Here is a 27,718-nt window from a genome sequence, read left to right as displayed (position 1 = left end):
TCAGGAGGACCAGCATTACTATCACTATTCTCTGTTGTCACATTCCGACAAACCGACAAGTCAACTTGTTTACCCATACAAGCGAGTATACAATAACAACTCTTCGTGCACACTTTAGATTTCTTTTGTAACCGGGGTAATCCAGGAGATACAGAACTGTGGGCAAGTTTTTGATGTGCACTTTGTTTTTTTCTCGACAGGACGTACATCTTCAAACCAGTTCCGATTCAGCTCTGATTCAGTTTGCCGAGATGAGGGGCCCTATCCGGGCGATGAACGCCCATTCACGAGATCCTCTTCGTTTGGGTGGCCGTCCACTTCACTTGGCTTACGTGCCCAGTCCCCCAAGCTTGGGTCTTTGGTTTTCAGATCTCCCACCGTCTTTGGCTTCCTTAAGCGATCGGGCGTTGATTCAGTGTCTCAGCCGGTTGGCGCCCATTCTAGAGGTTTGTCATTACATGCTTATTTCTTAAGACATGCAGTAAGCTTTTTGAATTTGTGTAGTGGGATAGAATTGTGCACTCTTATTTGCCTGGGAAATGTGCCAAGTTTCCGCATTCGTTTTTGGTGTGTGTTGCGAATGTAACCCCAATTTTAGCTCTCCACTGATTTATCCCTCGTACAACACTGATATCCTTCCTGATTTCACGGAATATCTTCACATAATGGTGTTATTTGCATCTAGCTGCTTGACTTACTCCACCCAAACCGCTGCCTCTGAACTGCTCTCCCGTCGCTCCAGCGGTATTGTTATTTCCAATGTTGCTCACCCTCGCCCTGACAAAATTGACAACCGCAAGGAGCCATACTTCACATCCAAACTTATTGATCATAGGTGTTCCACTCTTACGACCCATTGCAACGGAGGGAGGTGACGCAATGGTTAGCGCGAATTTACTAACCGGAAGGTCTGTGGTTCGAACCTGACCTCTGCATTTTGACTTTCCCTGCCTAGGCTTGGGCAACCTAACGGTATTCTAACTCCCATGCTCGCTTCTGGTGGACTGGCAGTTAAGCACCGAAAAGGTGTTACAGCTGAGCTTCAGACCCATGACAGTATATTCCAGGAAATGCAAAGGAAAAAGGGACGAAGCTGGGGGAGTCTGAGCTTGAGGCTGGTCTACCGTAATTATCCTGAACTACTTACACCTACCACATTTAGCCATGCCACCTAACTGGCCATTGACAATTAGTAAACCAGCATACAGTGCGTCGAGTATATTTGTTGACTATACGCTTGTTGGTTAGTTCAGCCAACTCAAACTCAGCACCTAGGCGATACCACTATCAACGTATCATGCTGTTTTAAGATCAACATCCAGGTAGTGATAGTTCCCCTTGCAAGGCAATCATTGGTTCTCCAACCCTTTTCCACAATATACCAGATAAATAAACATCTTTTTGGAAGCATTTCCACAGTAAAAAAAAACAAGTCCCGAATAATTTATCTATGTCGTTACAAAGACGTCAAGAGAGTATACTCCCGTTTGTGATCCTCGTTGGTTCTTAGCTAATTGTATATCTTTCTGTAAGGCGGATTGTCACGGCAAATTTTTACGCACAATGAACACTCCAAATTGATTCCGCAATCACTTTGTGAATAAAGTCAACAGCCACTTGAATATATCAACTCCCTGCGTAGTAGCATAGTGTTATAGTATATATATCGTTCAGCTGTAACACCCGGTGCCTAGCTGCCATGGCACCTGAAGGAAGCACGAGGGCTGAGATACTACGAGGTTGCCCAAGCCTAGACAGGGGAAGTTGAGAGCGGGAGGTCGGGCTTGAACCACAGACCTTCCGGTCACTAATTTCAAGCTCTAACCGCTTCAGCCATCTCGCCTCCAGTACATATAGTGTATATAGTATATATAGTGCTATAGTATAGTATACGCCACAATTTGTTGCGAAAAAATATGCACATAGGTAGTTTCGTTAACTGAAGAAATTTACGCGGAATTAGCTTTGCTTCCTGACCTACCCTTTTCTGCACCCAGTTTTTTGCAAACTCCCCATTTGCCCTTAATTCACTCACAACTGCTTCAGGTTACTCTTGCGTATCGAACTCGGACCACTGGCATCGCCATTCTGTCAGCAGCGTCATTGGTTCTATTGTGTTCTGGTCCAGTTTACCAGATGCCACAATAAAACGGACTGATTAGATGGCAGAAGGTTCCTGTCTAAAGGCTATCGATCCACCTCGAAATTCATCTTCCTATCTGTCCGAAACAGCCACGCCCTTGTGGGTCGATGACTCCCGTGTCCCAATTTCTACCCCAACTTACGCTCGACCAATCATTTTCATTTTGCCCCTCCCATTAACACATCTTTTCACTCACGCTTATCGATCTTGACTACTGGCAACCGTGTTCCCTCCCCCTATTCGTCACAGGTAGTAGCTGCAGTACTGGCAACAGCAGTCCTGGTTGTTCGATGTCTTTTGTCATCTTCACGCTTTGTAACTTTACGACACACAATGAATCACACGTTTGCTACGAACAGTTGTGTTTATTTTTTGATCTTAAAAATACTTGTCGTAGGCTAGAAGAACGTTTCAATGACCACACATCGACCGCTTTGTTCCCGCGTAGCTAGGTCATTCGAGCGTTGGCAACACAGGCCTGTTGTGAAACCGGTGAATTCAACCATCCTTCAACTCTACTGGGTCGTTTAATCGTCGTTTCAATTCCATCTCATGTTTTACCCCGTTCCGTTATAACGTAGCTCAAAGTTTGTCAATCCTCCAACTGTGGTGGTACTGAGTGCTTGCCAAAGTAGAAGCCTACTGGTGGCGCTGAACAGTGACTTTTGTCTGACACGTAATATGTTCCCATAAAATTCAGCCATAGGGTTGCCCATCTGCTTGATGGTGTAGGTGTAACTCACTTCGTTGAACTTGGCCAGATATAACTATGGTTCTGTGGCCACGCCTGAGTTTCATTTTTCGTGAGCAAACTTCTGAGGGTAGCCAACCGACTGTGCCACTAATTTCAATAATGGTAAAACCAGTTCGCCTCCACATCTGTGTATCTAATAAACAGTAGATTTTGATGAAGTATTGTTCAAACCTCTATATTCGTGTATTCTGCCTTTTGAGTCACACTTGCCCATCTTAACGGTATGTGGTATCATTTTGAAGCAACATCCTTTGTGCTTACCCTCCTAATCTAGATTTCACTGCCTCCATACTTTTTAGATTACACTTATTAATCGAACGGATCCTAATGTTCGAACCCAACCGACTTCAACTTCGTCTGCTAAATCACCACAGCAGCTGCACTATGCTGCCTATATCCGCCTGGCTTCTACCGATTATGCTTCGCAACTTCTTTCAGAGTTGCGTTCCGGGAAGCATTTCGGTGCAGATGCCTCACCGCCTCCATCTCATCCTTCAAGTCCTTCACTACCGCGTCGCCCATTTGCAGTGGATTTTGCAAGTCCAAGACAGACAATCCTCGTGAACAGCTTGCAGTTGAATGCCGCCAGGTCAGTATACTGTGGCTTCCTTTGTTAGATTCTTCACGATTTGGTCTTATGAAATCTTGTTAGCTTAGTACTATGTTCTGGTTGCCTGTTCATAAAAAAATCTTGCATAACGTCATTTCGGAATTGTCCGAGCTCTGAAATAGCATCACCCTACCTGATGGCAATGCAGTTTTTCAATAGATTAGTATATGTTGCACACTTAGAGCAATTTATTCTTGACGATGGTCCAAAGCACTTATTCGATCACATACATTCGTGACAACATCACTATCCAAGGTTATCCCCTCCATCATACGACCATGATCTCCAATTGATGAAATCCCTGTTCCGAATGATGAAGTGGGACAGTGAACGGGCTTAGTACTATGGTAATCAGATTTCAACATATTCGTGTTGAGTCCTTTGTGTTTTTTGACCGAATTTCTGAGACATACCTATTTTTATCATGCTTCCTTTCATCTCTTCATCACAGATCTGGTGGTTCCGCTCGCATACGCGTCATAAGTGCACAAAAGTCCACTGGGTCGCCTACGTCAACTCACAACCAATCGGCAGCAACAACAACCAATAGTGTCCCAAGAACCGACAAGACGACAGATTCTGCTTCAGACGTACGCCTCCAACGCAGCAGCGGTACGCACACCTTGTCACGGTGTCCTGCATTCCCTGTCACATCCGACTCGCTATCAGGATCCCATCACGCCGTCAGCTCTCGGATGTCTTCCCCGAATTCGCGAACTACTCACAATGCTATCGACAAATCCGTGTGTCACGACATTGCTACGTCAAACCCTCCACGAACAACCGCTACGTCAGATGCTTTGTTTTCATCTGGTTTCATTCAGTCTATTGATCGAACGCGTGACACAAGCCCAAGCAGTTTAAGCACTAGCAGCAGCAGCAGTAGCCTGAGCAGCGAAAGCAGTAGTAGTAGTGTTAGTAGCTCAACATCAAGCGTCACTTCATCTAGCTCTTCAGCTTCTTCGGCCCGTTCCAAATCCCACAGGACGCCCTCCAATACGAGTGCTAAACGTAACTCTGGTAGTCCTCGGGCGCTAAATTCCAGCAAAATTACTCGGCGTGGACGAACGGCACCTCTTTCGAGCAATCAGCCATCCAGAAAGCAGGATGCCATATCACCTAGCGTTCCTGTTTGCGTTTCCTGTGAGCCTTCAGTTGCTTCTACCCACTGCAAATCGGGTGACGCCCCTCTGTTCTCGTGGTCAGCAGAATCAGGGTCTCAATCTCTAGTGCGTCGTCCGCTGAGTGTTATGACGACCATCACTACAGCTGTGGTGTCCCCTGCGCGAAGCTCTGCTACCAGTAGTTGTGGTCTTTCCAGTCCTGGTGGTTCTTGCTCCTCAGCTGCAATAGCTGGATTGTCCAACACCATACGAGCACCTCATGGCGATTGTCCAACTGAACATGGCCCTACGGCTGACAATCAACTACCCACATCGACTGTGCTCTGCTCAACGCCTCACCCCCCACCTGTTACGTTACTAACTGGAAGCTTTCGAGCAAGCCCTGCAGTGCAAAACAGTATCAGTGCAAGCAGCGGAGTCAGTAGTGGTGGTCGGAGCTTCAGTAGCACTAGCAGTAACAGCAGTACTGGTAGCAGTCCTTTAACCGGTGGTCATCCTGGATCTCTGCAAACTTCCGGGTTAAAACCAATTACCAGTGGGGCATCGAGTCAGCCTAAACCCTCAACCGCTTTGGCAAACCTATCCTGTGCAGTGAAGAATGAGGGAATCCTGTCAACTGCAGATCTTACATCTCGTTCAAATGTTACGCGGACAAACTATCAGGGGTGGTCTGCGGAACGTAAATCGCGTCTTTACTGTACAGAGGTTTCCTCCGGGCTAAAACTTCACCTTTCTACGAACTGCCCTAACTCTCGTTCACCTGCCAACGTCAACGTAACACCCAATAATCCGCTTACTGTATCCATAAAGTTGAACGGTTCCTGTCAAGATCTGCAAACCGGTTCGTTGACTTCTCCTTCCGCCCTGTCTACGCATTCAGAACTATTTGGTTGCAATGAAGTTAGACGTGGACACGAGTCACAGCCTTTGTCCCCAGTATCAGCACCTCCACTAAACTGCAACTCTATCCGGGGTTACACTCCTTCGACAGACGTCGGTTGCGAGAAACCCTCAAGTGACTACGCTGCTAGTGGTCTGAGTACACACTCAACAGATTGGTTTGGTGTTAACTCTCCTGTCTATGAATCCATGTATGACAAAATTAAACGCCGGACAAATAAAGAGGCCGAAGAACGCAGACAGCGTCAGCTGGAGGCTTCTGCTGCAAGAGAAAAACAACGTCGCAAACAAAGAAAGAAGGAAGAAAAACAGTTGAACAAGTCCCCTGCACTCAGTAATGTCCCATATACTCCTCCGGGATCATTCGGCAGCGAGCACAGCGTCAAAACAGCCTTCACGAATTCTAGTGGCAAATCACATCGCTCAAAATCTGGTCGATCTAAACGAGGTCTGCCTACCTCGAAGCTCCATGTTTTACGTTCTAAGGAATCTACAAATAGTCGCTCGAAAAATGAAATCAACTTCAATGGAGAATCGTCAGAGTGGAACACTAAACACTATAGTCACTTATGGTCCCAGTCTGAAAGATTTATAAACCCTAAAGAAATAACCTGTCATACCTCTGGTTTGTCCAAGGAACCAGTGAATCACAAAAACAAACGGCGTCGAAGGAATCTAAGCCCTCTCTCTTCGTCTTTGTCCAGTGACGATGGCAGGAATTCTGTGTCTCCTCCAGGTACCCTGACTCGCCTCAGTCTTGGCATGCGCTTTCCCGTTTCAGCTACGTATCACGAATGTGTGAGACCTAAAGGTTCTCCGGATTCGAAATGGTCGATGGATGATGACAATGAATCGCTAAGCCGTTTGAGCACGTCGTTGTCTTGCTCGAGTAGCGAAAAGTCACTGCATCGATTTCAGTACAAGTCGACGGCCCATCAACGGGCCAACTCAAAATCCAATACATTCGTATCCTCAAAGGAACATCATGCACGGATAACTACAACAAAAGGCACTCCGACCTCACATATGCGTGATCCGAAATCCCGTTCTGATAGAACTTCACTTTGTGCCACGAAGCGTACAGCTGCCAGTCTCCGACATTCATCGCGGTCTTCACAGTCTACTAATGACGCCCGAGGAAAGAGTCCTGTGTCTGTTCTAGGCGTTCGCAGTCGAAAATTTATGGGCAGCGTGTCTAAAGTCAATTCATCGTCGGTCACTCACTCGAAACCCAGTAAGAAAAATCTAGAGGTTTCAAAGACGAAGTATCCTTTGGGTTCGAAGCGACCACATGATGGAATGACTAAGTTCATCAAGGTCCAAAAGAAACAATGTTTGGAGCCAACTAATGAGCCTAAGCCAACTTCTCAGCGACTGACTTTCACTAGAACTAAGCGTATATATGAATCACGCCCTCGTAGCCCACATTCATACTTTTCCGATGATGCGACCGTATTAGACTCTGAAACGGAAGACATTAAATGTTCTGACTCTATCTCACACACAACAGGTGCTAGCGATTACAACGGTCTCAAATGGCCTCAACAGCGCCACCCGCTAGCAATACACAGTGGAACTGACGACTCCAGTCTTCCAGTTACCCGTAGCCCGAGTCCAGTTACCTGTCGTAGTCCCATTCGGTTGGGAAACAAGCACTCTAAACGAGATTTTCTTGGTGATCCTATCTCCCACGAATCGGCGATTTGCATGGACGACACAAAGGGCTCTACTTTTGATGCTTTTGTTGATACCGATAGGTTTTCCACCAACTCAAAATCAACACCCTCCACGGAACCCATGGAACAGATGGAGCTGATCGAACGCGACTTGGGGATGAAATTTAGTGATGACGAATGGCATTCGAGTGTGTCTTCCACATCCCCACATCCAGCCAACATCGATTTCGACATGGATTATTGTCCGATTGACCGAACGGAGCAGTCGTCTACCACCTATCAGTCAACTTCCTTTTCATCTCAAATGTTATCACCTACCGGAAAGCTTCCATCCCCTACACCTGATGAGTCAGACAATGACTCGTTGCACATAGATCACGGGCCGAAATTGTTTACTGTACCACCGGCAGAGTTAAAGAAGGAAGATCAATCGCATAGACACGCTAGAAACTTCCCATTAATCGCTACCAAAGAACAGGAGACCGAGGAAATGTCACTTAAGCACGATCCAGCTGCTATCCTTAACAAATTTGAGGATGCTTTAAGTTCACCACCTTGCAGTGAGTCTAAAGTGGCCGTGTCTGACGGATGCAGGGAAAACAACCCCACGTGTGTTGTCGCTCCAAATATTGCCTCTGAAACACAGCTAATAGTTGATACAAAGCGAGACGTCAAACCAACCGACTCTACGGTGTCGTCAGAGCCTCCACCTCAGGATCTCGTCCATGATAGTTCCTCTCAGTCATCAACCATGCGTGACCGTGTTCCTATATCAGAATGCTCTGTTTCACCTAACCTGGATGTTTGTCAACCTGTTGACTCCAAAACTTTGATTTCCACAGACTGCAACAATTCGCTAGTCCATGTCACTACGCTTAACAAGCCGGATGCTAACTCAAAGGATGAGCTCCCTCCACATCCAACTACTCAAGCCTCTAAAGTTTGCCGATCCGCTGTGACTACCCCAGTAGCAAACAAATTGGAAGGTAAACCGTTGCCAACAACTTGCTCGACGGGCCTCAAGACTTTCGATCACAATGTTGGACAGATAGATTCCTGCAGTTCATCTGGCCTGGTTTCGCATGTCAATTGTACCGACTTGACGCACTTACCAAACAAATTCGACCATCCGTCTGAAGGGGCGTTGCCATGCAACGCAAGTGTGCCCTCGTACCCTGCCATGCATGCGACGAAGAAAACTCATACGTATACCCAAGAAGCCACGAAAGGACCCGTATCTGCCATTCCTCCATCGTTGGGTCCTCCAACTGAAGTACATGACATAACCCGTTATGTACAGAGTGTGATCGAGCGTGTCAAGGCCGAGCGGGTCGAGGAAACACAACAAGCAGCGGCGGCAGCAGCCCAATACCAGTCGTCAAACCTAACGGTGTCATCGCCAAACTTCACGTGTGCACAATCTGCTCGGCCGGTCTCTGACATGTCGCATACGACCCCCATATCAGTTAACAGTACATCAACAGCCGGCAGACGTTCGGGAAACAGCCAGCGAAAACCCCTGCTAGTTACAACAAGCACATGTTCTTCCATTAAATCAGGTCTGAGTACCAATGTGAAGTGGTCCGTCGCGTGTAACCCAACAGCCACTCCATCAGCGTGTGCACCATCCGGTGTTGTAACCTCGAGTGAGCAAGTAAGCTGCATTCTACCCGCGTCTGTCCCTCTTACTTCCACGGATTCGCTTCCTACTGCATCTGAGTTGCAGATGCCGACTATTCCAGGCGTCAACGCCTGCGCTCCATTGACTGTATTTCAGCCTCAGCTGATGCCTGGTCGTGTCACCAGACATTCACTTCAACAGGCCCAACTGCAAGCGAGCGCTGTTGCTAAGCGTTCCGATCAGACTTTGACGGAATCCGCTCTTTCGCTGGCCTCACCTGTTCCCACTCGGCGCCGGCGACGATCTGAAACTAAGATTTCAAGCAACAGTTCTACTAACAGTGATGCGGTCACGGCGTCTCATCTCTCGCCTACACTTAATAATAGTGACAAATCTCAATTCAAAGCCGCGCCGCATTCACTACCGAGTGCGAATGCGACAACCTCAAAGCAAGCAGTGAGCTCGTCTGTCACCGATGATGACAATTCGAAGACTGGTATTCAATCTAACACCTCGATTTGTTCTTCGGTTCCTTCATCTAACACAAAGACACAAACTTCAGTCGACCCATACGAACCTAACTTTGACGACGAATCTCCTCCTGGATTTGACCATACTCAGTTGCATCATCACCGTTCAACTTCTCCAGCTTGCTCGTCGCCTGCCGCTAACCAGACGTCGATTGCTGTGACAAAGAAGCCAGCGACGGTAGTCATCACTTCGGTTGCAACCAGCTTACAGCCACCAAGCAGCACAACTTCGAGTAGCAGTCCAATGACCAAAGCTAATTGTCCGGTTACTTCATCCAGTGCTGCGCCAACCACGGTCCCAACACTCGGTTCCACCATAGTATCTTCAGTTGCCGGACAGTCTGACAGCGTTGACGAGGTCATTCGAGACGTGTGTGCCGGTCAATTTGACGTAGAAAGTTACCTCAACAGTTGGCGATCTGATCAACACAACTCAGTTCTCCGTCCCTCCAAGGGTTCAGTAAGCCCTAGGGTCTGTGTGGCGCAGACCCTTGGCGTCACTGCAACGTCGCCGGTGACTACCTCCCCAGTCCTTCCAGCGGCACCAAAAGTCACCCCTGCCTCGTTGCCCGCCAAACCATTTCCGATTGCGCTGGCAACAGAGCCTGTGGTTGCAGCAGTAACCATTCCGGTTAGTTCAAGTACCAATGCAGGTAAATCGTTTGCTCCCGGAAAAAATGGTTCGAATAACATCGTGAACATAGTCAACACCCTACTTGCCGCCCTGCAACTCATTCCGGGAAGCCAGGTAACAGTCACAGGACCCACAGCTGCTGCTGGTGTGGGTGGAATCGGAACAGGTACCATTTCGGCCACAACGATCACTCTTCCGGTGAATGCTGCTCGCCAAGCTGCTGCGAACATAAAGGTTAGTTCACCAGATGGGTCTAACACCCGGTGTGCTCAGTCACGAACGTAATTCGGGTTCTGCACATTGTCACAAAACCATATCCGCATTATAGCACTGTTTTGATTTTTTGCAAGTGGTGCACAATGAAGTACGCTACTTTAGGGCTCCAAATCTCATCCAAGAAGTTCTACTTGTAAGTCACAGTAGAATTTTTTCAATATTACATCCCCAGTTCTTTCTCGCTGTTATCTCTTTACTCTAAGAGCTCCAAATCTTACACAAGTTCACTTACCACACTGATGCTTGGCTGATGCCATTTCGTCCGTCAGTTACAGTTTACAAAGCTGAAACGACTCAAACACTATTCGCTTTACCCCAGAGACATGGCAAATCGAGTAAAAAGTTAGCGTACGACTTTGGCAGTTAATCGTTGGTGTGCTCGGAACATCCCAGTAGTGAGGACGCCAGGCCCACAGCGCCAAGCTATGTTAGATGCCTTCTAGATAAGGAACACGTCCTGTAGTTTAGTTTGCTTAGTTTATCCTCTATATTTCAGAAGTTTTTTTGAAGCTGATGTTGAGCGGATCGTCTATGTCACAGATCTGTTATTATCCAGCCACTCAGTTGAAAGACAAGCGTGAAAGCTTCATCCATCTAACTCAGTTGCGTGGGTTGCTGCTGACTTCCTGTAGAAAAATGCGGCAAGGGGCAAACAAGTGATTATAAACGCTGAAAGATAACACTTAGCCATGTTGTTGTTATCGCTCATGCGGTAGGCTTTAGGCCGTTTCACTATCCTCGTTTGCAGTAATACCGGAGTTGAATGTCGGTGTCCGTCACCACAATGTACTTTAAGTAGCTTGACATGAATGGAGGAACAGATATGCGGTCTCTACCTCAACCATTCTGAGCACAAACTGGCCACATGATTGCCATTGAAACGGCTTCCGGCCAAGTGCTGTGTGACTCAGCGGACCCCATCCCCGAATTCGGATTACACCTATGGTACCAAAATTTTTGGTAATGGTTATCATACTACTGATTGTGCCTCGTATTCTACGTAGGCATCTTTGTAGTTTGCATGCTGCGTAGCGTTCTTTGCATCTATTAGTCTCATTTGGTTGTAGCTGTCTTGAGAAAATTCCTTCCTAACGCACACTAAGCTGCTTTTGAGGATCAGCTAAGGCTTAAATGTCCATTGGGACTATCGGTTTTCGGTAAATTCCGTTACCCTTTTCACTTAGGCTCCATGAGACGCCCTCTCCATGGATGGAATGAATGCGTTGTTTCTCTGATCCACGTTCTGTGCTGCGTTCATATTCCTGTTTGTATGGTAGCAACCGCTACAACCATGTGGGCCATCGATTAGTAACACGTAACTTTTGAAGAGTGATCCAAAGTGAGCTATGTTGTTTAGCTTGCGATCAATCTTTATACTGGTATCTGTCATTTCGTGGGCACATGGCCAATTTCTCCAGTGGATCGTAAAGTGAAGGTGATGTGAATACTATCAAGATTAAACCAGCGAGGAAGTTTCCCCACAATACGAAAAAATGAGCGTCTACTTACCAAAAGAAAGCTATCAACACCAACTGAGAGACAACGTCTCATCCATCCTGACACTATCAGCAATCTTGAATGACCAGTACCCCGTTCTATTCGATTCAAAACATCCTGTGATCTGATGATCAGTTCCTTCGCTGTTGTCATACGCTTCATGGTTTTAACAAGACACAATTTGACTTCTCATTGTATGAAATTCTGGTGCATAACCAAAATGGACTGAGTACAGTGACACGGACACCAGCAATAAAGTCAACCATACTCTTGGTACAGAACTACCTTAAGAAATAGCTCTGACCGATTTCCGGGACGGTTTCATGTTAATGTTTCGCAGAGAATAGCTACTGAGATTTCTGCAATTGGATGCAGGTAACAGAATGGTTTGCATATCCTATAAATGGTCCTACTGGTAGCTCAGGTTTTACAGATGGCTGGTGTTCTGCTTGCTGAGTTGGAAGATGCCTTTTGACCCGTGCTGCATATCCCAAAGTGCAGTAGATATGGTATTTTACTGTTCGAAAACAACATTTAAAGTGGTGTTGGTTGTCGTCAGCTACTATTTGCACTCTCCTTACTTCACTTTGTCCTAGGCTGCGGTTCTTTCAGCGACGAATGCTATCCCGACCCCTGTCACTGAAGTTCAAAATCCGTCTGTTAGGAAAATAACTCCAGATCCACCAGTATCTGAGCCTCAAGTGGTCACCATGGCAACGTCATCCTCCACTATCAGTGATACCACTGCGGTAGGTCTTCCCCCGTGTAGTTCCTCGCCGCATGTCTCCAGTATCCATCATCCTGCTGCTTCTCATCCAGACCCACAAACAGTCTCTCCTGGTACCACACAACCACCGCCTCCTTCCTCATCCTTTGTCGCACCTGCACAGGGCGTCACAGGAACCGGAAGAGTCAAACGTCTCAGTGGAACCGCTTTGAAAAATACTCCTTCGAAGACTTCTGATCCGCTTCGTCTGGAGGCTGCAGTCGATGGGGTCTCTGTGGAATCACAGGTAACGAACGTATTGCGACAGCTCAAGAACCTTCCTCAGGAGTGTTTGCCTCCATCATCCCGTGCGGCAGTGGCTGTTCCAAGCACACAACATATACCTCCTGGACTTCCTATACCATCAATACCTCACAACTCATTTAATGCCGCTTCTCATCCACCTAGCCCATGCATACCCACAGCGAATGCTCCACAGATACACACCATGGGGAATGGGCCTTCTTCATTCGTGTCTCTGCCTTCACTGACACTGACCAACACTCCTATGCAGCAGCAGTCCTATGGTCGAGGTTTAACTCGGGCGCCTTCTGCTCCCTTGCTTCCAGGCCGTAGCCCACCTCTGTCAGCTCCCCCAATGACAAGCCACAGTATCCAAACTCTCATCGACCGACTGGGTGGTTCAGTAGAACCATCCGTTCTGATGGCACTCGCTCAAGCTGCAGTTAACGGAGGGACCGGTTTGTGCGGCGGTATGAGCGACGCACTGGGTCGAGGAGAAACCGAAGCCCAGATAACCAACTACCTTCGGAGGGTGACTCAACAAATGAACGATACAAGAACATGCGCTGGGATAGCGAGCAGTAAACACTTCGGATCGACTAATCTTTTGGAAGCACAAACCAAAGTGCCGTTGCGTCAGACAGTTTCGTCGCCAAACACAACTCCTTTGGTTGCTCCGCCTAACCAACAGCAGCGCCTTCCTTTGTCGGTGGCACCTATTGGGCTACCTAATATGGGTACAGATGCAGCTTTAGCCGCTGCGGCTGCCGTGTCACGCGCAGTCGGATCATCAGACACTGGGACCTTGATTTCACCTCCGATCACCCAATCTCGCCCGGCCTCCAATCAGTCCACGCCAATTGTTACTACCTCTACAACTCCGACAGCTCATCCTTCTTGGCCGTCAATTAGTCACGTAAGTTCATTTACGTTCACCTTAACATTATCCGTCAATCCGTTGTGCTCAACGCGGGTAACTACCACCAGAAAGGAGTTGTCTTACCTCACGAATATGACTCTGTGAAAAGTTATCAAATTCATCACCCCCTCCTATATGCAACATTTGCATACAGCATCAGCTGAATCAGATGCTTGTAGCAAATCAAAATTTTACTTAAGGTACCCAAATCACAAGGAATGTTGTATAAGGCATTACGCCGTTGGCCTTCGTAACTAACTCACCATGTCCCCTCCAAACGAAGGTGGTGTTAATCAGTGAAAGTGTGCTACGGGTGGAAAGTCTTTTAAACGGATTCATGAGTACGACCTTAGTAGCGTAATCGTCTTGGCAATCTCACTACTGTCTTTCTGTTAACTTTTGTAGATTCAGTAATCGTTGCCTGAAAAAGACAGTTCTTAGTTTGACTAGTAAGATTACAAAGGCTCGTTGAGCTTTCACTATGGCAACTGAATGAACTGGCAAGTTGAGTATGACGTAGTCGATCTACTCAAGTGGATGGAGGGTGATTTCGCACCTAAAACGTGCACTTCGGCTGCGTGATTGGCTTTTGGGACAACGCTCAACTAGATATGTTCAGTGTAACCTATTCGTGATTTAACGTCATTCTTGATGTTTCTATGGGACTTTAGAACCCAGGTGTGATCATCTCTCGTTTCGGACGAGGGACCAGGCTTTAAAGTTGCGATGAAGGTTTTCCGGAGACTCTATTTGCCCAACGTGTAACTGGGCTTTCGGTTTTCCTTTTGTAAACTCGCGAAGTTCGTGGGGGAGCAAGCTAAACTTTGCTTGCTTCAGCTCGAAGTGCAATCGCGTGCTATATGGAGATAAAATATAGACATGATCAACTGCCGGTTCTGTTGGATATCCTGCACCGCCCGGTCTCAGAATTACTGGTTGGTTTAAAAATGCCTATACTTGGTTGCTCGAATGAGTCAACGCTAGCTGGGCATTGTCCAAGGTCTTCATAGGGTCTACGTACTTCTGTTATCCCTGAAGCTCTTAGCGCTTGCAACTCATATCTAGTTGCCCGCTGGAAGAATATATACACGTAAGGCACTTCTCATAGTGATGACGAAAATTCTGGACAGTCCGCTACTGGTTCCGCACCTTGTGGAGCTCACCGGTTGAACCTGGTCCCTTATTTTCTATTTGTACACTAAATTGGGACGGTAACCACTCGTTTGCAAAGTAACTCGGTATGAAAATAAGGTTCGACTGAATTCCAACCGGCTCTCTCGTTTGTGTAGTTCTCCATTCTCTGAGATAAAAGACTGATATGCCCGATTTACCTCTCGCTGTGTATGGCTGTTCATAGCCTGAGAGCTGTATTCGTTCATAGCTTTGTCTCATGTTTTACCTAGCGACTTCACAACATTTGCAAAGGGCCTGCAATCTTCCATGGTCATTTGTTATGACTGTTCCAATTCGGTTCAGACCATGTCGTAACTTCCTTTCATATATCTGTTATATCAATTAGTATGACAAAATTTGTCCTTTCTGGCTTTTGTGCTCGCTGTATTTATCTGTAATCTTACGCATTTCTCCCAATTCCTTTCAGGCCTACCCGTTGGTTTGGCAAGGACGTCTATCGCTCAAAAACGCAGAAACTCGAGTTGCACTTCATTACATCTACGGAAATCCAAACTTGCTTCATGACTGTATGCGACTTCTTGCCTCTGGAGGGGGTGGACAACCTCAACATTCGCTGGTAGCCAGCGGTGGACCCTTGCGTATAGTGCAACGAATGCGGCTTGAACCAGCACAACTTGAGGGAGTGCAACGCAAGATCCACCAAGAGGGCGCCTCTTGTGTATGTTTAGCTATTCCGGCTGGAAACGGAGCAGTTGAATTGATGCAGCAGACGCAAATACTAAATGACAGTTTTATCCGCTACATGCAGGAAAAGATGGCTGCTGGTATTATCAATGTCGGTTTCCCCGATTTTCAGCAGGTCAGTTTGGTTCTGCTTTACTGTTGTGCCGTTACCTTGAACATGGTTCATTTGCATATACGTTTGCTAGATGGAAACATTTCAGTTGGTCTGAAGATTGAGCGGTCGTGAACCGAATGATCATACTGCGACTGGTTGTAAGTGAGGCCAACATGAGAAGCAAGCTTGATGCAACTACACTGACACAGTTGAATCATCAGGACTTACCAGGCGAGCATGTTCGTGCTTGAGCAATGTGTGTGAATGTCTATCGATTTGTCTATGTTGTTACCGTACAACAACAATGTCGGCGCAGTTATCAGGTGGTTTTCATACTGAGTTAAAATGATCATGACAGCTGTCTTCTTATCGACCCACTTTGTATGAAAACCATAGTCATTCCATTGGTCACACCACTGAGCTGTTTTACGCATTATAAGATGCATGTACGTATACGTATAAGATGCATCATTATACCTTAGCCCTGTTCGGAATTTACCCTGACAAAAAGGTGGTGCGCAATTACTGGATTTGGTTTCTCACAATGGCTCCGCAACTGGGCATCGCTCTGAAACTTCGTGACCTCAGGGCATTGACCCGTGAATACGTGACAATACAGTCGTCCTCGGAATAATCCACCATTCAACAGCACAGCTTGACATAAATGTCGGAACCTTATAAAGCGTGTATTTCTCGGCATCCCGCAGTTAGTATTATGATTAGATCAGACCGCGAATGACCGACCCACTTTCTGTTATCCCCAATTTATCCGTTTTCTCCGGTTTGCGTAGAACTGGTTGTGAATTCCCCCACCAACATGACGCCCCTGACAATTTAGTGAACGAAACCAGATTTGCTGCTCTCCAGCACCCAATTACGCTTACGGTGGGAAATCAGGTTGTCTTCCTTAATCGCGGCTTTATAATTATCTGTGCTGGAATTCGTTCCGATTCAGGAGCGTAGCATCTTAGAGACACCTGGTGTAACCAGTATACTGCTGCTGAAGGGTGCAAGTAGCCCGGTGTCCAGACTCCGCCCCCGTATCTGACGGAATCTGAAGATTACTATGAAAATTATGGGACTGCTTTGCAGTGTTCGCTTATAATTGTTTGATATTCAATGAATATCTAGGAAAGTTCAAAAGGACGCTTGGGGATGTTCACTTTCCAAATTTAATGGATGTGAGGTGCTTAATTTCGGGTTTAGTGGTTTGTAACCGCTTGACTGGTATCCGCTAATAAATTAATTTAGCAGCTACGAGCTTTCTTCCTTTCACTGGCAGTTTTCCCGTACTTCATCGCTTTGTCCGTACCTCAGTCTTGTCAAAATGCAGCTTCGGTGAACAACGGATAACTTGCCAAAGCCAACGGTTGCAAGTTGGCTATTCACATGACCTGGGACAACACGCACTCATCTCATTTCACCCAAGTATACTCTCTCCACCAGTCCAGTCGATCCCACCCCATGTAGCTCAGGGAAAACGTCCTCGCCGTCTAACGCCATACACCGTGCCGTTGCCTGTTACTAACCCGAATAAATTACATGTTGATATCCAACAGAAACAAACTGCATCGTCTTACCCGTCCCAGCAGTGCGTTTGTGACAGTTTACAAACGATCGTTGTTTTAACCAAGACTTCGTTGTATAAGTAAGCTTGCACTACTAATCAATGCTATTTGGTATTTGTCGTGTGCATGTGAATGAGAATCAGACTACTCATGCGTTTGTCTAAGTTGTGTTGTTGAATGTGGAGAACTGTAGAACCGTAAAGTTCACAACCCCCAGTCGAATCGACCTGCTCTAGTCCGAAAACCATTATCCTGGTTAGTCCATTCCAGTGAGAAATTTTCTGCCATTTTCGTCGTGCCAAACATTCAGGCTTGTCTTAGTTGGATTCATCCACATCGCGCAATCAATATCCCAACGCAAATCGCATCTCAGTGGCCGTGCGCCCATGCATGTTCGCTTGTCCCTCGTATCGATTGTTCGTTAATTCGCTCTACCCCACTCGTATCCGATTGGCCGAGACCAGTCCTGGTGAGGGATTTTCCCTCATCCTTGGTCCGTGTCACGCCAGGCGTTGCCACCAAACGGCCTACCTTCACATTCTGTCGCGGTCGCCTGATGCTTGCTGATCGACCGACTTAGTCTCTGTCGCTGCCTCATGCAGCGAGACAAGACAATCAACTGCACCCTTCTGTTACCGGGTTACAAATGCGTTGTATTATCTTTGGGTGATGGTATACCGAGCACGTTGGTGGTCCTCTGGAACAATCAGTACTCAGCTCAATAGGACTGCATATTTCTACGAAAATTCCGTGATGTGACGATGTGGTATGCATACGTACGATCAGCTGCGATTGAATTTGACTGCGGTTTGTATTAGTTACACTAGCACCCCCGAACAGGCAAACGACGTTTGGCTTCTTGAATGCGTACCCAAGCCTTAGGAGCTTCCGTTATCAAGTGTATTTTACCACATTGACTTGCAAACAACGTGTCGAAGAGAATAACTCAAATTTTAGATTGCGGTAAACTTAGTAGATAAATTAGTTGTTTCTTTCTGGTTCACAAAAAATGAGGACACGCACAGCTTGTAATTCTCACACAAATCCGGAGTCGTAGGTTGGTCCATTTTTCATTTGGTGCTACCTTATCACAAGACATCCCAACTTGGAAATTCGGCCATTTTTATGCCACGATTTCCATTGAAAAATTTGGTTCTGTACCCGTCACGATTGAAGACATGCCGCGCTCCCGGCGTTAACACCAAGACAACCAGTACAACCATCGTGGTCAGGCCTGGCCCACACGTTTTGTTGTATATCATTCGAGTCTCGACGTGTTGAAACCGTAACATCAACATTGTACAAACGTTCTGTGATGAATTATGGATAGACAATCTCCACAATTTCATAACAACGAGCCTGAAAGCAAGTTTGAGAAAACCTGACGAAAAGTGATATGTTGGATGTCCAAAATTCTGTCATAAATCCCTTATCTGCGGAACTTTTACTGCTTAGTTTAATTACTCTTTCACAGATGCAGTTTTGCCTAAATAGTATTCTTTTAGTGCCACTGCCATTGATAATGCTCGGAGCAGTGCACCTGGGCACCCGTTACAACTAGTCAGCTTATCGCTACACAATAAGCATCACATCTCTCAGCAGCATCTCCACAAAATCTACACCGTATCCGGGCTCTTACGGGAGCCTATAGGTGGCTGTTGAGATGCACTGCGAAAACTTAAGTAACTTAGCTTAGCTTACTTGCACTCAAGCAGCTGTCTTGGTCCATTGGGCAGGACATTCAAGTCTAGAGTTCTCCGGATTTCCCTGAGCGGCTATGAGTAATGTCCGGGTTTTTGTGGGATTCTCAATCTCCATACTAAACTGGCATGGCAGCATACTTTCTTCACTATAGAGTGCTATCCAAACAAGTGAGCGGGGTTTAGTTCCACTGTCCTCACACTCGCCGTACTGTCAATTTTTGCTAACCAGTAGCTGATGTATCGTGAACAAGCCATCCTCAACGGATTAGATAGCAAGAGCCATGGAGACTTGCACGCGAACTATCGCTCGGTTGAGTGGATCGGTTCACTCTTTTGATTGACTTCACACAATTTAGATTGATGAACGGTCTGGAGGGCAACTTAGTGTCTACCTGAATCAGAGCTTAATATGACTGAACCTTTGAAATCTGTCATTTTGCATTTCCTCTTAGATGTAGCAACCGCTGTACACTCACCTCTACGTATAGTGAGTCTACTTTTGGCTCGATTAACACATCTACTGTTCTTGACCACCTACAACGATACAGGTTGCATCGAACTGTGGACTCAGTCGCCGCGTTTGTACGGATCTCGCTTAAGATCTTGATGTCCCTGGTCGAAAGCCGAAATATTCCTCTCCAATCTTATTATGTTATCTTATTTTGCTTGCTCGTTTCAGGGCCTGTATGTCGTCCACATATTTCCACCCTGTGAATTTTCTCACACGCAACTGGACCTCGCCGCTCCGGACCTGAATCGCCGCGTCATCCAAGCAAACCAGTCGCATTTGCTCGTTGTGATTACTACGGTTTGAAGCCAGTAAGTCATTGCGGTTTTTGTACTTTAGACGCCACTTCATTGCATTGTCCACTCTACTACTCTAATGGCATATTTGTCTTCATGGTTGAGCAATGAGTCGTTTTCTGTTTGCAAAACGCATATAAAAGGGACTTACTAAATGGTCGCTCCACACTCCTGAATACGGAATGTTGTAGATACCCACATCCACAAATGTAAAGTTTCTCTTCCCTGATCGTTCTTGGGAACCATACATACAGAGATCTTGATGTTTCGACCTTTTTCCCCAATACTGTTTCATTCTCGACCGTAGTCAATTGGTTTTCATTGGTTTTCCGCCTTTGGGTGCGCAGCTATTGGAAAGTTATGGATGAGCGCGCTCCTGAGACCGCAGTAGCATGTCTAATCTGATTGATCCCAAATGCTCAGGATAGAATACACAAAGGAATGTAGACACGGTAGCCAACGATTGGTGGCCGTCCGGAATGGATTATGGGACGCATTGAGTCAGCGCTTTTGTTGCCACATTGTCCATACGTCATTGTTTCTGTCTATGATGTTGTTTGGCTCCATTAAATTTCAAATCCTCTGGCACCTAGACCCAAGGCTCGTGACAACACGTGCATGTTTTGTTCCACCTTATAGTGGTACTCTGACGGGCTTGTTCTTCGAGTTTGTCCGAACATCTTCCGTAGGTCCTGGTGCGCGTGCAACCGGGCCCATGTAAAGTGCAGCTGATGCTATTTGTTATGTTCGTGTATCCATCGTTGTGAAACGATGTCCTAGGTTTGTTACACAATGCGCAGATAGGCGATCAGGATTAAATACTCATGCAGATTCGTATACCTCGCTTGTACGATTAACAGTACATTACTTGCTGTTGGTATAGTTGATTACTGGTTTCAGTCTCCGTCTTCATTCATATCCAGTACATTCGTAAAGGGATTGACTTAGTCTGCACTTACTAACTACCAGTGTTGTCTAGCTAGACGCTAACCGATTGCTGAATACACTAATCGCCGTTAATTGGCCAGCATGACTGTTTCTCTAGAGTCTGCTGATTTGATTCACCTTGATCTCGGTGCCGCGACCGAGCAGACTATTAAATGTATGGAGTCACCAATACGAGTAACCTGCCTGCGCGCGATGAGCTAAGTGACAATTCAGTCGAGCTATATTTATGTCTTGGCACATTCATTGTAGATGGTCATTAGAGTGTAGGACAGCTGATAATCGCAGGTGATCATGTGTAGAGCTCATGCTCATTTGGATAACCGGTAACAACAAAACAAGAATAATTTTCATCATTAAACTACAAACGGGCGAATGTCAAGCCGTAAGTTATAGAAAAATCTCAAAAAAGAACTTAAACTCCGCGGTTAATAATGAACGATGACGTTCGTTCGGCTCAGGTGATGTGAACGAACCATATCAGTTTGGCTTCATTACCAATATCGTAAGGTTACGTCCTTATATTTATAGGCAGCAACTTAACCTGTCGACCAAATTTTCGACTCAGGAGGAAGACATGCTAAACATACCGGTCCTGGAGACTATGATTCCATCGTCGTCGCTGGAACCACTTTCTCTATGGTCCTGTTGTATTTTTCATGCGAACGAAAGTGCGGCGTAGCGTCCTTCGTTGAATCAGGATGGTCAGACTGCGATCTGGCTAATAGTGATAAGCCGATCAACTTAGGTGAAATACTCTGATCACCAGCATATTGCGTACGGTTTACGGCTTATTTTGAAAAGCACTCATAAAGATACAGTTACTTCCCACTATGTCGTCATAGTTCTCTCCGTGTGGTGTGGCTGTCCATGTACAATGTCTGTAGTACCTCCAGAGTCTATGGCCACCACCTCAGCTTCATAGGAAGGGTGCACTCTCGCGTGCCATAAAGCCAATTCACTGAATACAGGCAAGCAAACTGCTTCTTGGCCCTTTGCCTGAATAATCCTGGAGACATAGTGTGGACCGAACAACCAGGTTGCTTACTTTCTTTTGCATGGAACACTACCCATAAGGTGGCTGAAGAATTCAGTAACCCCATTCAGGTTTGCTCTTTTATGAGCATAGTTCCCGAAGTTCTGTCTGCTTTGTGTTCTAATTAAACACCAAAATGTACTCAAGTAGCGAGATACGCTTATTTACAAATTAGGTTAGTGGTAACGGAATACTCATCGGAATCTCAACTTAATTTCTCATTAACAGCAACTTAAAGGAATGTATTTCGTCCAAAAATCCTGCTCATCTTCAATAAATGACCAAATGTTGCAGATGAATTAGTATGCACGTCACCGACGAACCCAAGCTTGCAACAACCGGTGCAACTTGCCAATATTCGCAGATTTCCAGTTATCCCCGAAGACGGGATGATTGGTGGTATGGATAACTTCAGTCTAATGCATTTTTTCATGGCGAATATGTGTCGAGACTATGCAACCATAACTTTTATCTCCAGAAACTTTTCAGCAACCCTATGAGTAGCGTGCCACGCCAAGTAAATATCCTGTTGGAGACTATGATTCCATCGTCGTCGCTGGAACCACTTTCTCTATGGTCCTGTTGTATTTTTCATGCGAACGAAAGTGCGGCGTAGCGTCCTTCGTTGAATCAGGATGGTCAGACTGCGATCTGGCTAATAGTGATAAGCCGATCAACTTAGGTGAAATACTCTGATCACCAGCATATTGCGTACGGTTTACGGCTTATTTTGAAAAGCACTCATAAAGATACAGTTACTTCCCACTATGTCGTCATAGTTCTCTCCGTGTGGTGTGGCTGTCCATGTACAATGTCTGTAGTACCTCCAGAGTCTATGGCCACCACCTCAGCTTCATAGGAAGGGTGCACTCTCGCGTGCCATAAAGCCAATTCACTGAATACAGGCAAGCAAACTGCTTCTTGGCCCTTTGCCTGAATAATCCTGGAGACATAGTGTGGACCGAACAACCAGGTTGCTTACTTTCTTTTGCATGGAACACTACCCATAAGGTGGCTGAAGAATTCAGTAACCCCATTCAGGTTTGCTCTTTTATGAGCATAGTTCCCGAAGTTCTGTCTGCTTTGTGTTCTAATTAAACACCAAAATGTACTCAAGTAGCGAGATACGCTTATTTACAAATTAGGTTAGTGGTAACGGAATACTCATCGGAATCTCAACTTAATTTCTCATTAACAGCAACTTAAAGGAATGTATTTCGTCCAAAAATCCTGCTCATCTTCAATAAATGACCAAATGTTGCAGATGAATTAGTATGCACGTCACCGACGAACCCAAGCTTGCAACAACCGGTGCAACTTGCCAATATTCGCAGATTTCCAGTTATCCCCGAAGACGGGATGATTGGTGGTATGGATAACTTCAGTCTAATGCATTTTTTCATGGCGAATATGTGTCGAGACTATGCAACCATAACTTTTATCTCCAGAAACTTTTCAGCAACCCTATGAGTAGCGTGCCACGCCAAGTAAATATCCTGTGATACCTCCAACGTGGTGCCAACTGAAACATGAGATGGCCTTTGTGCAGCACATTTAGCTGAAAGCTATCATAAACGAGAGATTCAGTAGCGTCTCTCGTTAACACCAAAATGTGTTTCGCCAAACTGATGCCCCAACTTTCATTCCTTTCACAATCTTTTCCTGTATTCCAGTGATCGTGCTAGTTGATGAAAACTGGTCTCCAACCTGGTTCACAACTTTATTAAAATGAATACAACTGCAAGGACCTAAGATACTGCGATACAACCACTCAGAATTTCTACTCATTTGATCGATTCGGTTTGCCCGTTTACGTGCATTCGGCCATTGTGTATCACTTGGTCACCTACTTTTCGACCACTTGCATCGATTCTCTAGTCCAACTCCCCATTCGAGTCTCAGCGCTATCCAACTTTCGCTGGATCCACGAAACACACCATTTAACAGAAACGTAGTTAGATGCAAAACTGAACAGACCCAGTCCATCAATTCAATGGAGCCAAATGCCATAACACGTCCCAACGATGTCGACTGTACTGGCGCGCTGTCACTGTGCAATATCCTGATCTTCGTTTTACAAACCTGTTTCTAGCGCGCACAAACCACCGCTCCTGAACCTTTAACGACAGACTGAGCAAACTAGCGGTGGCTCAGCACGTCTGGATTTTATACCACCATTTTCCCGGTGCACTACTGCAGATCCTCTTACATCGACGCCCGCTGTGTGAAGTGTATTCCTTCGCCCTTTTCACCCTTAACTTCGTATTCCGCTGCGCATCCACAAGAGCGGAGAAGAGACCAACAGATGGTGGTTTCAGCCCATATTTCTTTCTTTTTTGGTTGTGACACGCACATGCCCTCTTGATTTTTCTGCTCTTCTTCCTACCGCCACTTATACGTGTGCGCGCTACTGCACAATGCGTCGTCGCTTTTGGCTTTTGTACAGTTACTAATCCATCCACCCCTCATATCTTTATCCCATACTGTCCATTCTCGCTTCAGAGAGTGGTGAAGAATTCAGCATCCCCATCGTGACGATAACATCACGCAGTCGCCAAGTGTGATACTTCCTTCTACCTGGTATATACACTTATCCCATCCCAATCACTCACCCATTCAGTTCCAAGTCACGCATATGTATACACAGATTCATCTGTATCTAATATCATTGAAAATTTTATCGGATTATGTATAACTTCTCGTATCAGGATCAATTTTCACCCGTCGTATAATTTCTCGGGGCGGAGGGGATGACAGCAAAGTATAGTTTTCAGGTTGTCACTCACGTCCCGCCAAGTTTGTAGCTATTTGGTCGGATTATTCGATTCTGTTCTGTTGCTGTGATCACTGTTGTACCGTTATTGCCTGCCTATGTATATTTGGTTACGTATTGTTCGACCGTGACTTGCTATCATCGCCCTGATTCAGTTGTATCTACTATTCTTTTTTCCACCTGTACACACATGCCGTAGTTTCTGGAACTCCCGGCCCACAAGGCCATCAGTTTCTACAAAGTGAAAATAAATTTTCGCATTGATCAATCTTCCTTACTGATATTATGGAATTCAGCGGTTGACCTAAGCACCTAGCCTTCTCATGTGCTGTATGTTCTGAGTTGCCATCCGCAAAGACAGCTGTTATTTTCAGTGGTGAATTGAGAGTAGCGTAAACCGATAAATGAGGACTTTATGGAAGGAGCCGGAAAAAATCCCGATTTCGGTTCGATCCGCTTGCCATGGTAGGTTCAAATGGTTCCCCTTTTGTTTGTCTATGATTTTGGCTTGAGGTCAACGATGTTCAGTCTCTGGTCAGTTTATTTAAGTCAACTAATGCATAGTTTTATGCTTCGTGCCATACGTTTTCAGCATTAGAGGTAAAGCAGTTTACAATGTCAAACTGGCATAAGTACGGCAGTGGGACTACCAACACAGACTGCCGTTTGCGATGTGTTAAATCCCCCATTAATTTCAAAATAGGACCTTAGCTGTGTTGACTGTATATAAGTGCGGCGTTTGTATTGTCATTGGCAATAATTTCATCCGCATTTGGTGGAAGTCATGTGTCAGCATTGTTTACTCGTTGCTGTCATCAGACACGCGAGATGCTTCTTAAGCAAAGGCGAGCAAACGCAGTGAGTTGCATGGTACCATCCACTCGGAGAGGCCAAGCTTCACTTCCGCATGGAAGTATTGATGGCACTGGTGCGTCGTAGGCTGCCCTTAATGAATCACTTATGTCGCGTCGTCGCTACAGGCATTTGAGATTCTTGAAACATGCCGGTCTTAGCGATCGGCGATAACTGTACCTCAAAAATTGGACCCTCCCAAGCTCGTAAAACAATCAGACGCCTCATTTTTGAGCTCTACTGATTGAACAGCCTTTGTTGGTTCCGGGTGCCGTGAGTGAAGGAGGAAATGAAGGGAAAACCTATGGTTCAAAGGTGGTCCAAACCAGTGGAAACAGTAGGCGAATACATCAGTTCGTACTAAGTGTTAAAGCAGATTGAGTAAATTGCAAAGTGATCCATGTGTAACGGTGCGATCCGTGGAAGAGGCTGCATCATGTTTCATCCCACTCGTTAACAACTTGCAAATGGGGAATAAGTAGGGCAAAGGGGACAGCATTCGGTGAAGTGTGTTATCGCTAATGATAGGCCAGTCCTGATAAACGAAAGGTCGGTCAGCAGCTAAAAAGCGAAAAATGGTCCTTTAGTTAAGGGACTCCGAGCTGAACAGTGGGATCACACGAAAGAACCGAAGTAACGGAGTAAATCCTCAGTGGTTCTGTGTGACAATTTAAACGATAAGCGAATAACACTTCACTCAGTAGATTGAACAGCCGGTGGTTCAGGTTCCAGCGAGCTGGAAACGGAGATGGGAAGATGAACAACCCTTATTGGATCGCTGTCACTACTCATGGAAAGTCGCATCCTGCGACTGTATTCAATATCTTGAACTCTATCGCTCAGGCTTGGCTCAGTTTCCTCAATCCTTTAGCCGATCTTAATGGCGACTGTGGTGCTTAACCATGGCAAAAACGACGGGGAATCGATCGACTATACCTCTCAAGTGAAGCTACTTCCTTAGAAAATGTCCAACAGTGTTCCACAGCGGTTCCGACCTAGTATCCGATCACTTCTATCCTAGTGACCTCTGTCATGGGTATTAATTGATGAAAAAAACCAGCGGTGATGGTGTTTCGTACGTTCGACAAGTAGATGATATGAAGTTCCCTTCCATAAGCCAACGGTACTTTGCGAAGAACTAGTGTTGCAACCTAGGGACCGAACCATTCAAAGAAGCGGTTGAACGGGAGGCCAACCAAGATCCTTTCACCGCTCAGGAAAAGCATCTGTCGCACGTATTTGATCAGGCATCTGTTTAGCTGCTTTCCGATCTTGGTATTTGACTTACGGGCGTATCATCGCCATTCAGTATTTCTGCCCATGTAGTTTTTAAAGAGTATCTATAACCTCTAACGTGACTGGCTGTTTATGAGTAATTTTACCGTTCCTTCTGTATCGTAGATATTATTGGCACTAGCGAGGGCTGAATGCATCTTACATCATTCAGGTTCCAACCGTTTACTTGTTCTCGATAAAAACTTGTAGAAAACTCGTTTATTAGCCCCAGATTATACGTTTGGCTGAATGCCTCTGCTGACTGTAGTTTATACAGACATCCTCTCTAGATGAGAGCGGAGACAAGGAGGAAATCAGAATAATTCACATCGCTCATCATCATCATCGACAGCATGACATCAGTGTTCAACACCGATGCTTCACTGCCGTAACATCTCTCACATTATAATTAGTACCCGTGGGTGTTTCTCGTTACAGGTTCTGTTTTTCGGGCATCCCTCACACGACTAAATCGAACGAATTCTCGTTAGGATGGTTTGATAATAATCTAATAGGGATGGACTTTAAGGCGATTATCCTAGCCACCTGGAGACAATCTCCCGAATACATTGGTTCGCACAGCTGGACATAATGTGGGTCGTACGGTGCACTTTTCTGATTATTTGAAACACCGAGTTCTCTTAATCAACTCCCCGGGGGGTAGGCCGCGAGATATTAGTATCCCGTCTGCTTTCATCAGTCAAGTTCGATGACTGTCTAAATTTCTTAGGCGTTTTAGTGACTAGACACCTCGATGGGACTCGTAAGCGTTCGGTTCACCTCATTACATCAGTGTGGAAACCATTATCTGCAAGACCAGATGGAGTATCAGAAGAGAATTTTCCGAAACAAATCCCAGTAACGAGTGGCCACCCTTGAAAGTGCGTCATACACATTAAGCCTAGACAACCACACGAGCTGTCATACCCGAAAAATATGTATCCATGCATTTTCCACTCATTATGACCACACAGCATGCCAGTGCATAAGATCGAGTCAGTTTTGAATAGAAGCTATTCGACGACAGTTAGAGCTCATCCCAATTCACAGGATGGTCCCACTGTACGGCAGCTTGTCCGGGTTCATCGATCCCCCGC

The 27,718-nt window shown here is 45.9% G+C and overlaps 1 protein-coding gene across 1 annotated transcript in view; it reads left to right on the top strand.

The window, feature by feature from the left end:
• T265_13402 (hypothetical protein) overlaps positions 1 to 24,764 on the top strand; it is a gene marked incomplete at both ends in the record, with an annotated part of 41,756 nt that extends 16,992 nt beyond the window's left edge. The window contains 7 exons of the mRNA XM_009168710.1: positions 201 to 446; positions 3,197 to 3,486; positions 3,959 to 10,226; positions 12,362 to 13,690; positions 15,294 to 15,686; positions 19,616 to 19,755; positions 23,395 to 24,764. Of these exons, the coding sequence (XP_009166974.1) occupies positions 201 to 446; positions 3,197 to 3,486; positions 3,959 to 10,226; positions 12,362 to 13,690; positions 15,294 to 15,686; positions 19,616 to 19,750 (8,661 nt within the window). The remainder of the gene's footprint in view (positions 1 to 200; positions 447 to 3,196; positions 3,487 to 3,958; positions 10,227 to 12,361; positions 13,691 to 15,293; positions 15,687 to 19,615; positions 19,756 to 23,394) is intronic.
• Positions 24,765 to 27,718: the final 2,954 nt, after the last annotated feature.

The sequence above is a fragment of the Opisthorchis viverrini genome (assembly GCF_000715545.1).
Source record: "Opisthorchis viverrini unplaced genomic scaffold opera_v5_63, whole genome shotgun sequence".
In the NCBI taxonomy this organism is placed as follows: Eukaryota; Metazoa; Platyhelminthes; class Trematoda; order Opisthorchiida; family Opisthorchiidae; genus Opisthorchis; species Opisthorchis viverrini.
The sequence above is the reverse complement of the archived record's forward strand: the minus strand, read 5'-3'. Positions and strand labels throughout refer to the sequence as shown.